The sequence below is a fragment of the Melospiza melodia genome, chromosome 4 (genome assembly GCF_035770615.1).
Source record: "Melospiza melodia melodia isolate bMelMel2 chromosome 4, bMelMel2.pri, whole genome shotgun sequence".
Classification (NCBI taxonomy): domain Eukaryota; kingdom Metazoa; phylum Chordata; class Aves; order Passeriformes; family Passerellidae; genus Melospiza; species Melospiza melodia.
The window spans coordinates 9,514,987-9,530,532 of NC_086197.1; the positions used below are offsets into that span (position 1 = coordinate 9,514,987).

A 15,546-nucleotide genomic window follows, 5' to 3' on the forward strand; every position below is an offset into this window, starting at 1 on the left:
TTAATTTTGTTTCGTAAAATAGCCAAACTAGTGAAGTGTAACCCAGCCCTCAAGGCATTATCAGAGTTTGATACTGGTAAAATACAGATTATGACAATCACACCTCAGGACCTCAGGATTCTAGGGAAACCTTTGTTCCACACTTTCTGTAAGTGGATGTGACCAATCTCCTCTATGGTATGTTATCCCTAAGCTGTATGGACACAGGTTCTTATAGACAAAAAAACATCCCCCAGTTCCTTTAGCACTGGAGACATAATTCCCAATCTCACTTGCACCCCTGGCCTTCCTTTGCTTGTCCTCACATCTCTGGAACTGGTTCTGCCCAACCAACACCTCAGTTTTTCACTTTGGAACACTTTTTAATGTACACACGCAAAATCTGGATCTTTATCTGGAATCAGTTTCACAGAAATGATCATCTGTTTTGGGGAAATTCCCAAAACAGGATAAACAGGTCTAAAACTAAGAAACATGTTGGTCTTTTCTAAAGCTGGGAACAAAATTTTCGTGTTTCATTTCCCATTTTTCTGTTACTAAAAAAAAATACAAGATTTTCATGCCCAACCCAGCAAGTCACTGAACATTAACTTAAAGCACATGAATGCCACTGTTAAAATCAGTGGAACTGTTTGTAGTCAGAAGGGTAAATCTGTTGCCTTGGATTATTGGAACAGAAGAAATATATTTTATCTAAAGTGTTTTCATTTTTTCACAATAATGCTGCAATTAACTTGATGCAACCTGAAAAATTGTTTTGTGAATTTAAGACATAAAGTAGTGGTTTTTGAATGAATGTTAATACCATGTTCACACTTCTCATCAACAGTAATAATTTCAGGATATTTGGTGTTCCTAGCTGTCCCTATTAATAGAAATTGAATCAAGTCATGTTACACAAGCAGAGAATGAAGCCATCCTTTTTCTGGCCTTTCTGATGATGCAACAATTTGGCTCTGAATCCATAGGAAAATTTAACTGCAGGAATAAGAGCTACACAGACTGCAGGAGTGACACACAGGATCAAAAATGAGAGGGTTCCACATTTTACAGAGCGCTTCCATATTCCAGATGATTCAACAAATAATATTTTGATTATTTTTATATTTAAAACTTTATTAGAGCAACTACTATGGTAGTAATGCTGAGCATCTACTAGCACAGCAACACCAGCCTGTACAACTTGTGTATTGTAAATCAGGGATTCCCCCAGGCAGCCATAATTTGTCTGTCCTTCTGGTTTTGCCTACTTTAACTTTTCTATTTTGAGGATTAAACATGTGCTTTGTGTTAGAGTAGGGAAGCCATAGCAGACTAAACTACAACCTATGGTGACTTTGCCTTTTAGGTCGTGCCCTTCTCTGGTCTTGGAGGAAGATGGTCACATATAAAAACAAATTATGATTCAGAGAATCCCTACAGAGACATTAACCAGAGAAATGTGGTTTTCACTGTGCCTTCACCCAATACAGTCTGTCCCTGTAAAAATAGTCTTGTACTGGTGTAATTAATTGGCTCTCTAATCCTTGCCTTGCCCACTACATACAAAGTGGTTTTGTAAATTCAAAAGAGACATGGTCCTGAGCCACAACATTTATAAGATCATGGCATGCAGGGATGGAAAACAACTAATACATCATCCGGTCCACCTCCCAGCAGGGCAGGGCAGCCTAGTTAAAAATGCCTCAAATAACATGGCTTTGACCACATCCCGAGGCAGCCAGTGCTCTGCCTCATTCATCCTGCTGCCCTGGATTTCCTTGGTAGCTTGTGTCACAGCCTCTGCCTTTGAATTCAGCCCTGCTATGGAAAGGGAGCAAACCTCCCTTGCCTGAGGACAGCCTTACACATCCAGACAATTGCTCACCTCCTGCTTATGCTACTACCTCATTACTGTTCTTTTGAATTGGGGAAATTTGTTTAGATGAAATTTCTGTATCAGCCAACAGAGCCTCAGGATTAGATTTTTGATGTTTTTCTCACATTTTGCAATACTATTGCACTTTCACTACACAGCTACAGCACTGGATTTCTGAGTATTGTAATGACTGCAACCCTAGGTTTTGCTACTGGAACAATGTAATATGATTATGAAGAGGGCATAATCTCAGTAGATGAGGGTAATACTTGTACAGGCTTAATAATTATATCAATGAACCTTAACAGACAGATAACATATTTTCCTGAGATAAACAATTCACTTACCTAGTTGTAAAACAGACTGAAACTTCTCTTTCACTTCCTCAAGGTTGTAATTTATAGGATTTACTTAATGCTGTTTGATACCCTGTCGAGAGACTTGAAAGCTGAAGTTGCTGGCTCTTCAATAAAGAAAATTTATTAAAGCGCTTGGTTTTGGGGTCTTTTTGTTTCCTTTTTTTCTCTTTTTCTTTAAGTGAATGTGTGGTTGAAATAAATATCTGTCTAGACAGATGTCAAAAGCAAAATCCAATGATAAAGACTTTCTTCATGATAGTAATAATAAAGTAGATGAAAAAAAAAATTTTGTGGTGTAAAGAACACCCAAGTTCTGAATACAGAGCCAGGTCTTTTTGTTTCAGCTGTCACACAGCAATGGGCAGTCAGTCAGTCAGCCAGACCAGAAGTTCCCTTACACAGAGTGTGGCTTCAGGGAGGGTGTGTGAGTACAGTAAAGTGGTTAGAAACACAGCAATGGATTTTGTGGTTTTCTCCTTTGAAAGCTATTATCTGGTTAATGCAGGGATTTCTGACGGCCCCAAGGGAAATAGATTTTTCAGTTCTCACCACGCTGGGGGTTCTTTCCTTGGAGAGGTTCTGTACGGTCTGAAAGGTTCGGGAACTCCTTCCCAAAGCTCCGCATGGCTGCAGTGGGATCAGGCACTGCTGCTCACCAGGAACTGCTGCAAAACACTGGGGATTTGTATTGGTGCTTCAGTGCCATCCCAGCACCTGGGTGTTAGCTGCCTGACAGCTGTGCAGGGATTCGAAGCAGGATATACACCTAGGAACATCTTTAAGCCATGGGGAGAATTAATGCTCTAACCACGGTGACACAGAAGCGCATCTGCTAAGCTTCTTTGTGTGCTGAGGCTGAATACAGGCAGCTCACTTCCAAGCACACCCTCTGTCAAAAGCCAAAAGAATTTCTTTAGATTTACTTCTTTTATCCCCTCAGGTTTTGGACCCACGTTGCTGTCACAAGAATTCTAATACACTCCTGAAAGCGGATTATGTCCCACTGCTGCAAATGCCATAGCATACACCAGCTCTCTGTGTTTGGGATCTGTCATGGCATGTGTCTTCCACTTCTAGGAGTAAAAATGCAAATTAAGTGTAGCCCAGAACTTGTGTCCAGAACAGATGATGTCATCACCTTGCTCAAATAGGAATGTGGAATCTTTAAGTGGGCAATAAAACTGGTATTGATTTTTAAATATTCTGCATCAAAATGTATTTTTAGCACTAAAACCTGCAACTGATTTATAGTAAAAATGGTTAATTTTTCAACAAATGCTTTTCATTTCACCTTAAGATGATAATTGCAGTAAATGATGGTCACAGGCTTCAGACAGAAAATGTGTAGGTTATAGTTTTGCACGTCTGATCATGGAAAGAAAGATATTGTGTACAACCGTCTCCAACAATGGCCAAATCACTTATTCTCTGCACAGAAATTAATAGCTAGGAACTGAGGCCACTAAATGGCATCTTTAAGTCACTAAAAAAAATCATCCTTTCTTGACTAGTTATTTGTTTGTTGTTTTGTCTCCTTTTCAAATAATGAAGCACCAAGAAGGAATCAACTGGAAGCAAAATCATATAAAGGGAGAAGTAAATGGTATTCACATTGATAATTTGGGTTAAAAAGGTCATCATTAATCTTTAATAAAATATATCCCTCACTTTGAGTTAATAGGAAATATCTGATAGACATAACTAGTTTATATTAGACTTTTGACCGTTACATATTTATTTCCTGCTCAGTGATCAGGATAGGAAATATGTCAGGCCGCATTTCATCTTCAACAAACAGCTAACTGTTTCATTTATATTTTTTCTTTTGAGAGACTTCAATAATTATTTGGTAGCAAAAATGTCATCAAAAATAAATTCCTCTAGAGAAATCAGTAATTTGATTTTCATCCATAACTAACCATACAGATTGCTGTGACCCATGTACTAATGGTAAGTCAGGCACATGGAGTTGATTTCAGGAATAAGATACACTTATATGCCTGGTTTTTAGTCCAAGCTATAAAGAAATCTGTTAAGAGGTCTGAATTTGAAGAAAAAAAAAATTATTCCTGTTTTTTATAAGTTAGCCAAAATACCCAATCTATGTCCCAAGCAGTACTGACATTCACTTGTAATTACACATAGAAACGATGTTACTGCAAACAATAATGTTCCAAGGACAGCCTTTTTCTATATTTACCTGCCAAAACCCTGTCCTTCTGGAGCTGAGGAATGTAATTTAATTTGAGACACTTTTTCTTCTTCCAGAGCATTAATTTATCATGTAATTTTGTGGCTATTTTGAAGTACAGGTTCATGTTCAGCCAATCTCTTTTGCTTAATGAATATTGTCTAAATTTTATCTTGCATCAAAGTGAATGCACTGTGTATAAAACAACAGGAATAACACTTCCCTGTCCTGGAGCCATCTCCTACAAACACTTCTAGTTTCACACAGGGTTAGGTTCCAACTCCTGATGACAAAAGCATAGATTCAGAATACTTCTGGTCGGAAAATTCCACAGAGGACCAAGCCTTATTATTATTTACTGTTATTTCCTTGTAACAAGCAAGATCTGGCAGCATTCTTCTGCTATCAGTCAGCATATCCTCCTGAGGGCCAGTGGTCAGTGGGGTCATTGAAGTGGTGGCTCTGCTCCTTTTTCCTTGAGAGAGATTCTAGAAGATGCTATTGAGTGATTACTCACCTGTAGGATCAGCATTTCTGCTTTTTTGTTGTGTCTTGCCAGCACTCTTAACAAATATTAACAGAGTTTTTAGGGGTTTGCTGGGAGTTAGGATGCTGCAGTACCTGACAGTTTGGTGTAATCATTTTTCCCAGTACAGCTCACATGAGGCCAATTTGCAACAGAGACAGGAGCAGATATGAATTGCCACCTCAAAGGCAGAGAAAATGCAGAGAATTACATGTATATGATGTATTATAGATCTTTCCTTCAAATCCTACATGTGTTGTAAGAATTTTGTATGACAGAATTTAAAAGTCAACGTGTCAATATGAACTGCAATGCCCAGTAGATAAAGTATCATAAAAAGATTTAAATAACTAAAATAAGTTGTTATCTAAGCCTTTTAAATATTTTTGTATTAAATAAATGAAGATATCATTACCTGTGTGCTACATCTACTCCAGGTACTGTACTAATGCAAACACAGGTACCATTAACTTTGGTGAAGGCCACACAGCTCCTTTTGGAGTTGTTCACCTTCCTCAGATCTGCAGCCACAGTCAAGAGACAGAAAAAAGAGAGAATTCCTGCTTTGGTTCAGCGTATTGTCATCAGAAGAAAGAAGCAGTTTTGTAAATTCTAAACCTGGTTTAAACCATTTATGGTTACGGCAAATCTTGGACCACCCCTGCTTTAAATTTTCTAAACATTTCATTTTGCTTTATGGTTATAATGCAATTTGTTACCAGTACTAGTAGCTGCAGATCTACTTATTTATGTCGTGCTCCTGCGTTTACATTTCACTCTATCAGTTAAACCAGTTCACACAATATGTCAGAAGTGTTTTGTGTTAGAGTTCTTAGATTTACAGGCTCAACAATTTCATTATGATTGCTCTGGATCTGCAGCAGCTGTAGCAAATCAAACTATGGTTCACAGACTTCACATAGCAACTCTCAATTAATTTGTAGTTCTTTTAATGGACTCTTTTTACTGTACATAAAGACTGCATATGCACACAGCAACCTTTTTCTTCCCCCTTTTGAAAAAACTCATCATCTTCCTCTTTAGGATAGTGCAATTATAGGCATTCTACACTGGCAATCAAATACAGGGTTTGCATTTCAATTTTCAAATGCTCTTTACTTACAGGCATGTTTGCAGGCATGTTTTTTTAAACTTATCTGTCAGCATTTACTTAAACGGCAATTATATTACTGAAACAAACTCAGGTTTGACAGAGATCTGTTGCATTTGCCTTATTAAACAGAAAATAAGGAGTAAACCCACCTTGTTTACTCTTCAGAGATCCTTGTACTGTACTACATGAGGGCTCCATAGCCCTGGGGCTTTGTGTTTGTACTGATCTAAGCCTGAATCCTAATATTTGAACATCTGTGTTGCCATCCCTCTACCTACTATTTAAAACTGTGGAGGAAAAAGTCTAACCCCTTGGGGCAGGAGTGTGTACCTATTAAATTGAAAAGATGCTGAGGTACAGAGCTTGACTGCCTTGCCTGAGGCCACACATTTCTCTTGGGTTGAAATTGTGTGTACCTTTCCACCACTTGCTTTGCCACAAATCATGTTGTGTAAGGGTGCAAGGGCTTGCAATCCTCACACGGCAATTTGTGAATTATAAAGAGAAGATTCACCCTGCGAGAACACAAACTTAGGGGGAAAAAAATAAAATCTATCTTCTGCATGTACCTGTATGTGAAGTTTCCTTTCCTGTTGTTAGGTTACTTTGAGTGCAGGCATCTTTCCGCATGCCCAGCAGCCATTTCCAGATTTCTTGCTGACAGCCAAAGCCTGAACACTGAGCAGCAGCTCCAGCTCCTGCCTCCCTGCCTTTGCCCCAGCCCTTCCCTCTGCAGGCAGGCAAGGAGCCTGAGGCACCCACGCAGCCCACCCTGCTTGAGAATCAGATTTCAGACAAAAAAAAGCTTTGTCCTTGGGCACAAATATGAAAATCAGCTTGTTTGGGTATTTCTGACTCCTCTGGAGCTCCAGCCCTGGGTCACGTGTTTGCAGAGAGCCAAGCAGTTGTGTAATGGCTGGGATATGTGGGGCTGGAAATGCAAGTGAGTGCATGCAAGCTCAGGTTGGTGGGGGAATTGCCCTTATTTGTATGCATGTATTTGTTTGAATAGACCTGCTGCACCCCACATCTTATCTAAACACAAAACAAGGCCCACAGAGCTTCTAGCAGCTCCCTTGTGCTCCCTCCTCCAGCTCCTTTTCCCCTGCAGGAAAATGAAAACAGAACTTTATTGTTGGGGAAATTGTTTTGAATTTGCCACACTAACCTTTTTGGTACCATCTCAGGATAACCAAAGTGTACCTATTCAGCCTGTCAAGCATCTCAGATGCCAGCTGAAGCCCAGGAAAAGTAATAAATAACACCATATAGCAGCTTGGAGGGGAATTCTAGAGAGACAAGAGTTGACATATTGCACTAATATTTGCTTTACTCACTGAATATGGTTTTAGCTTTCATAGTGTTAGCTCACATTTGGATTTTTGTGCACTTTTTGAAAGTACACCTCATAACTAAAAAAAAGTATTAAATTTTCCACAACAAGATCTTTCAAAGAGAAAAATTCCATTTGGACTACCTCAGAATCAGAAACACTTACATTTTGCGAGCTTATGATGACAGAGAATGAGTATTTGAGAAATGTCTTAATTGTACATTTGTGGGGTGGTTTCGGTTTTCTTTTTTCTTTTAGGAAAAATGCAAATATTTCAGTAAGAACTCACGGTATCACAACCAAAGGGGAGTCTTCACTAACCTCAACAGGGACCAGATCATGCTGCCTTACAGCAGCCCTCAATGGCCAAAGGCAGAACACCTGTGTGCCTCAGCAGCACAGAAAGGTGCCAGCAGCAACAATCCCATCAGGTGGACACAAACCCATCCCTGCTGAGGGCTGTGCTTGCAGGCTGAGCCTGCATTGCCTTCTCCACTGACAATATCTCCAGTTCTCATGCTGAGCTGCTCCCAGACAGCTGGCACGTCAGCACAAAACCCACTGCAACCTGCAATTGTGTGCAAGAATTGGAGCAAATGGCTGTGAGTGATTTAGCTGGTGCTGCCGAGGTTCAAGTGCTGCTGGCACAGCTTCCAGCTGATTCAAAGCAAGCCCAGGGATGTGTACGTGACCCGCTCCTGGAGAAATAACAGGTACACATGACCTGCTCCCTGCTCCTGATTATACAGCAGCCTCCAGGAGTCCTTGGGCATTCTGAGGATTTACTTCTGTCCTTTCACCACAGCTGCGTTTTTTTTTCCTCTGTCCTAGTAGTTCACATATTTTATTCTTCTGGAACAGATCTGTCCTCTCCCATCCATGTATCCTGCTATTACATTTATTAGCATTTCATTATATTATTGTTCTGCCTTCTTTTCAGTTTGCTGGCATACAGACATGTCTTATTAAATCTTTCTCTCTAGATATTATTATCTCTGGTTGACTACCAATTTTGTTTGAGTGCATTATTGTCAAATGCATATATTAGTTTTCATTTTCCTTTCTTTGTGATTCTTTTTCTGTAAAAAACAATGAGAAGTATAAAGACTTAACGTGACTTTAATGCTTCATCCTATTAAAATAGTGCAATTGTTAATGTCTAAAATGCACCTTGCATAATCCTAAATGATTATATGCATGAGATCATAATTACAGAGAACTTTATTCCTTAATTAATGTATTCCAGACATCTGTAGTTTTGATGTATAAAAACCTAGTTCTTGCCATGGGTATATTTTAAGTCACACATGCAAAAAAGAGATGAAGTTTTCTGGTACTTGTTAGCAGTGTAAGAGGTAGCTGCTTGCACTTTTAAATCTGATGCTGTTAATCATCACAGTGCTTGGATCAGGCTTTTATTTTTTTTTTAAATACTGCCCAATCCTACAGGTATGTATTCAGATTTCAGATAAATAAATTTACTGACATATATAGATGACCTCAGGTTCCAGACTCAGAGACATTTAAAATGTAAAGGGAAGAAGCTACTGTGTAAAAGCACATAAGGGGGAAAAAATGTAAAAAAGCAGATCCTTTTTCTTTAAAGTGAGAAAGTGTATACAGCTAGACTCTTTTTACCCTGATCCACTTAGGAGCATGCTGTTTACCGACACTAAGTGACAATGTACTTAAATGGTTAACGCAAGGGTTGATCCTCCTCTAAAACTGAGCTGGGAACAAAAGCTGAAATGACTTTTTGAGAGGGAGGGACAGGAGGAATTCTGCCCCTTCTCCTGGCGTTCTACAACGCGAAGCCACGCAGCGATTGAGGAATCGGAGCACGGCACGTGGATTAAACGCTTCCTAGGAGCAGCCAGGACCGTGCAGTGCCCAAACCCTCGCTGAACTTTCCCGGTGAACGCAGCAGCCTGACAGCCCGGCTTCCCGCTGGGTGGATCCTGCAACTCCAGGAGGCAATGGCACTTCTTGCTTTTAATTAGCAGAGGTGAAAGGTGAATTAAAGCTAGCTGTTTGGCAAGTCAGAGCAAGGGGCTGAGTTCTGAGGAGCACCAAGGAGGAGGGTGCTTTCTCCTTTTTTCCGTGGATTTTTTTTTTTTTTCTCCTCTCCCTCCCTCCTTCTCTGAATGAATTGCCTTGCAGGAGGGACGGAAAATACAGCTTCTTCCTGAATCCACTGGCAGAGTTAGAGACAGCTCAAGACACAACACTGCAGAGTAACGCCTTGGAATGTCCTTGCCCTTTATAAACAATTGTCCTAGGGAGGGGAATATTTTTACATGACACTTGCACAGCTTGACAAATGGCTAGCTGAGGCTGTGCGCTGCTCTGATGAACGCTGAATTTCCCAGAGAGGCACCCCACAAACTGACCAAAGAGAGAGACAGAGAGAGATCTAACTGCACTGGCAAAGTGGAAGTTGGAGCCTTAAAAAACACCCCAGCAGAACAACAAACAAACAGCAGCACTGAGTGAAGAGAACAAGAAATTTATCCCGGGCAGGATGGCATCTGCTCAGGACCTTCTGATGCTGGCACTGTGCGGCTTGTTGCTGGGGCTCCCGGCTGGATGTCGCGCTGCAGATACGAGGCAGCCGAGGTTACGTCTGTCACACAAAGGTAGGTCAGTGTGCCAGGTTTTTAAAGACTTCGTACTCGGCAAGTTCACTGCCTTCACAGAATGCATTGCATCGGGATTAAATTTTGGTCCTTTGATAGATAAAGTGTTCCTGTTCAGTAATGTTGTGAATTGTTTCCTTGTGCTAAGCCGCATCCTAGATTAAGTTTACTAATTCTAGAGTACTTAAGGTACTTACAGTGATGATTTTAGACTACTGAAATATTCTTCTACCTGAAAGTGTGTTAGATTTGCATGTCATTCTCTCTTACTCTCCATGCTGTAAGAAGGCTTTCAGGTCTCTTATTAGGAGGGAAAGAAATGGAGAAGATAACCTGAAATTATTGCTGAATAAATGTGCATCATGTAACCCTTGAACAATTAAATGTCTGTTTCACTTTTAGAATTCTATCTGTCTACAAATATAGCTAAGGCAAAAGGACTGAATTCCTGTGCAACCATATGATTCATTTTCTAAACTAGCAAGTGTCATCCCACTATAATTAAAATGAGTACCTGCCAATGTAAGTCTGCTTGCTGTTTAACTGAGTTAGCCACAGGAAAAATGTTATTTTTTCTGACATTTTATAAGGAATACTTAGAACTTTTATTTTTGCTTAAAATTATTTAAGTCTCAGTTACCTGAAGGCTAAACCATTCTTCCTTAGCTCCTTCAATGTCTCTGTTCTGGATTGAATGTCATTTAAACTCTTCTCTATGATTTGGGTTAAATCCTGTATATATATAAAATACCTGTGCATAGCCATGGCATTTCAGTTCTCTGCAGCAGGGGATACATTTGTAGATTATATACTTAGACAGGTATGAGAGATGGTCATTGCAATAGGAGAAAGAAATGTAAATGTGCAAGATAAAGTGATGATTGGCCAATCAGTAATGTTTGGATATCACCTCTTAGGTACAGATGAAAACAAAATGCTTTTTTGCTGACATAGTTGGGAATGAGCAAATTCCAATTTACTCAAGAACATCTCAATGGTTATACAAGTGATAACTAAGCTGCATCAGTGTGAAGCACATTAGAATACCTATTTTAAGAATGGCTAAGTTTTAAGAATTAGCAGCATCTAGAGATCCATGTGTACACAGCTTTACTCCTAACAAGGTTTAATTGTGTTTTATATAGCAAGCTAAATTACCAATTATAAGGAAGGGAGAATCTGAATAGGATAATTGGTCTGAAAGTCTTGCTAGGAAGCTATAAGAAATGGGGCTTGCTTTTATAGGGCTATGAAATGGTTTAGAGAAAGAAGTATTTTTCATGGAAAGCTGTCTTGTAAGTAAACAATTAATTGCTCTGAATGAAATAAATTATATGACCCCTTTTAACATATAAACCACTTTTCTTTTAACCTATGGCTTCAGAGTACAGTAGGAATGAGTGCCAAATGCTGACTGTATAATCCTTTCACATCTCTTACTGTTGAAAATGTGCATTTGAATATTGATTTATTTCTAGATGTAACTGCTAGGGCTCTAATTGTTACTGACATTTGTTTGCTTCTGTTGGGGTTATGGGGATGAGAAAAGCACAGTAAATGAGACAAATAGACCAAGTGTTATGTTGGTTCAGGACTTTGACTTAGCTAAAAATTTTGGCAAGCTCCCCACTGTGGTGCTGTGACTATTAACTGCTTCTCTGCTCACTTGTAGTAGTAATTGCTGTCCAATGGTTGGAACTAGTGTACATTTCACTGCATACGACTTCTCTTTTCAGCAGTGGGCCAGTAATTTGGCCATAACACATCATAACTCTGGTATCTTCAAAGAGATCTTAAAACATCAATTTCTCACAGAGGACCAAACCTTACCTGCCTGATGGTAGTTCCCTCAGATCCAGCAACACAAAAAGATCTGTCCTCATAAATTCCCCACCACAGTCACACACATCACCATGTTATGTTTCACCTTGTACAATACCCCGTCGCATTTTTCACCCTTAGGAAATGAGACTGATTTTACAAGCAGCGTTGCAGCCTGACCACATATCTATCCCCAGGCAAGGGCTGGAAATGGCATACCTGCCTGCCACCCTGGGAACAGCCACTGCAGCCCACCCTGCCAGAAGAATGTAGCGACCCAGCAAGAAGACAGAGAGCAAATGTCACTGCTGTCCTCACTAATCAAACAGGAGCAGCAGGAGGGACCCTCATCTGAATTGCATTTGCTCCAGAGAAAGGCTGCTGTGGGTACCAGAGAGCTTGGGGAAGTCACAAAGATGTGGGTGTGCACCCTCTGTATGAAGGTGCTTCAGCCTGTGAGTTGCTGATGTGGCACAGAGGATGAAGCCCATATGTGCAAATTTTCAGTGTGGAGTAGGTGCAGCTCTGATAAAAAATTCACTGCAAAGATCCTGCAACATGGAAGTCAGCAGGCCTGCTCACTGCCTCCCTTTGGAACTGCAGATGTTGGTGGCTAATTGGGATTCAGGCCCTTGCAAGAAAGGTCAGTGCTGACTGGAAAGTTAAAAGCTTCTGTGATGAGTATGATGAGGTTATGGACATCAGATTTGTTGTTGTTGTTGTGGAAGAATAATTAAAACCAGTCCATTTTAAAGTCTTGTTTCCATTCAGTCAAGAGCACACTTGCACGAATTAGAGTGTCCTTTGATTTTTAACAATTCACAAATTATCTCTTTAAATCCCTTTTAAAGTGGTGCTCAGTGAAAGTGAGTTAGTGGCCTGACAGTGAAGGGGAACCTTTTGCTCTCCCAGCAAACCAGACCTTCACCTGCAGTGCACACGTGTCTCCAAACCCACAGCAGCAAGATCAGGTCCTAACCCTTGCAGAGGGGTCGCCTGATGGATTGGAATACCACAATCCCCCTGCCAATTAAGGGATGTATTGTGCAACCCCTGTTTGACTCCATGGCCATTTACTCTGCTTCAGTGGGAGTTAATGGAAGTCCTGCATTCATGAACTACTGCTAAACCTGTCAAGCCAATGCAAACTGTAGTGGTGATTTTTGCTAAGGCAGGTGATGGTCTCAATTCACAGTAAGCTCAAATGTGCATGTTGCCATTTCTTTATCAGACGTGACTTGATCCTATAATGACCTAGCAGTCATTTTATGGTTCTAACTTCATTTCTAGTAAGTTGAGATAGGTTTATATCCAGAACTTAAAGGTGTTTTCCTCAAACCATGATCTTGTGTCCATTACGAAATTTATACTGCAATCAGTACCACTTGTGGTATTAGTGTTATGCTTGCACTAAAGATCAGTGTTTGAAGATGACCAACCAAGATCTGTGTATTCCAATATCTTCACGTTGATTTTTAGAGATAAACATGTGTTATAGCATGTCAATATTACAGAGAAATAGATTTCTGCATTATTAAGTTATAGGTTGACAACTTCATTTAAAAATCATTAGCTCATTTTACATACAGTACAGACTCTGGCTAATGAGGTGTTAATGGAAGCCAAGCTTCAGCCCCTGTTCTTTATAGGCTGCTGGTGAAATTCTTTCCCAGTATCCCACAGTTTGAGTTCTAGCAATGGGAAATATATAATTAAGGTGAAATCAGTACACACTGGGTGTTAAAAAGAAACTATTTACATTACAGATTGAAATGGATTGGGTTTCCAGAGGACAGGAGGGATATATTTTTATAAGCCTAACAGAGCTACACTGGAAGCATGTGGTCATGAAAGGCACATGAAGGACATGATTGTCTAATTCAAGCATTATGCATGGTTTTATTTGTATTTCTAATTGGTTTGGGATGGGATTTTTTTCCTAGTTCATAATTATGGTAAAGAACAAAGGTAATACAGTATGAAAATGAGATGTTGAGCTTTAGAGTGGTCCGTACAGTTCTGTTGCAGTGATGGGGTCTGGTGCAGTTAAATGCAGCAATTTGCACATCTTGAGGGATCTGTTTTCTGTTTTACCCACTGCATTCTCTTTAGTGACTTGAGGGGTTTTGGCATTACCTGACACTCAGGTTGTGCAGCTATGCACTGGACACTGCTCTTGTCTGGAAAAGTTTGGCTAAGAACCAGCTGTGCCTGCCTTACCCTTTGAAATATGTCTTTTTACCTGTTGTTGGAATTGATTGCAACTTTCTGCAGTAGAGTCAAGCTGCAGAAGTAGCACACTGAACTTAGAAGGAAATCATCTGGGTTAAAAAAATGTATTCTCCAAGCACAAATCTTTCAAATAGTAACATGCTGCTAAGGAAGGGAGAGATGAAATGTTGCAGACAAAAACTGATACTCTCCATGCTCATAGTAATATTTTAATATATAAAATGTGTAATATAAAACATTTAATGTAGAAGAATTTCGTTTTTTTCAGGCTGACTAGTCGTCCTGGAGGGCTGCTGCGGTCTGTTACAGCAGAAAAAATGTTTCATTGCCATTTGCAGGAACTGGTTTCAGCATGCCTACTTTAACTTCCCTGATATTTTCAATTTAGAATTTATTGTAATTAAGAGTTTCACCATGTTTATCCATGATAACTTCCTCTGTTCTGTAGCTAGAGGGCAGTAAAATTTACTCAGGGACTAACAATTACATTGAGTAACAAAAATGTAGGGCACATTTAGACAGTCACTTCCGAATTCTAAAGTAGGCAAATATGTTTAATCAAAGTATAGTATTTTCAATTAGTAATCACCTGGCCGCTTAAATCCTGGCTAATTAATGACCAACCACATAACCCAAAGCTGAATCATGACTGGTTCAATTTCATACATGAAATTTTCAATTTCAAAACATGAAAATGTTTTCTATTTCTAACAGCTTTCACTGGTTTTGAATTAGGAAAGAGCAGATTTCCTACCAAAGCACATTCAAATCCAATAAAGATGTTAATTCATGCTTGATATAACTCACCTTGACTTTGTACCAAGATAAGGAACAGACTTGTGGTCTTTGTTTATATGTAGTCCAGAGAGGTCTGTGTACAAAAAAAGTAGAGGATATTGTGTATGTGTACACACACCCACACACATATATACATATAAATTATATATATATATTTATATATATGTATGTATGTATCTGTAAAATATGTGTATGTGTATATAACAGATTGAAGTTTTTGTATTTCTTACATTGAATTAAAAAGCAGTAAAATTCCAAGGGTTTAGAACCTAATGTTTTTTATTATAGCTTCACACATAAATGTGATAGGATATAAGGGCTGATAACCAGAATTAAAAGTGTTTGGAAAAAACATGTGATGAGTAATGTTCTATAATTCTCAGGGCCACATAGAACTCAATGTCAGCTTAGAAATATCTTAGGCAAAGATGCACAGGCATCTCTAGGCCACTTATGAGGCAGAGAGGAGAGCTTCTGCACCTCCCACTGGATAGGCAACTGATTGTCTACCAATGTTTAGGACAAAATTCAGGTTTATTATCTACCCATATCACAAGGGGTGACTGCTAGGAAGTTCTGGAGTGCTTACAAGTAACCTTAGAGTGCCTTGCTCACTGAGATGGGGATTTTTTGGCAGAGAATTTATGCTAGTTCCTTTCATAACTGCACTTTGTTGAC

At 39.5% G+C, this 15,546-nt stretch overlaps 1 protein-coding gene across 1 annotated transcript in view; it reads left to right on the forward strand.

Annotated features, from left to right (window-relative positions):
* The first annotated feature begins 9,171 nt into the window (after positions 1 to 9,171).
* The window catches only part of SEMA3E (semaphorin 3E), a 126,943-nt gene continuing 120,568 nt past the window's right edge, over positions 9,172 to 15,546 (forward strand). The window contains exon 1 of the mRNA XM_063153783.1: positions 9,172 to 10,017. Within this exon, the coding sequence (XP_063009853.1) occupies positions 9,903 to 10,017 (115 nt within the window). The 5' untranslated portion in view covers positions 9,172 to 9,902. The remainder of the gene's footprint in view (positions 10,018 to 15,546) is intronic.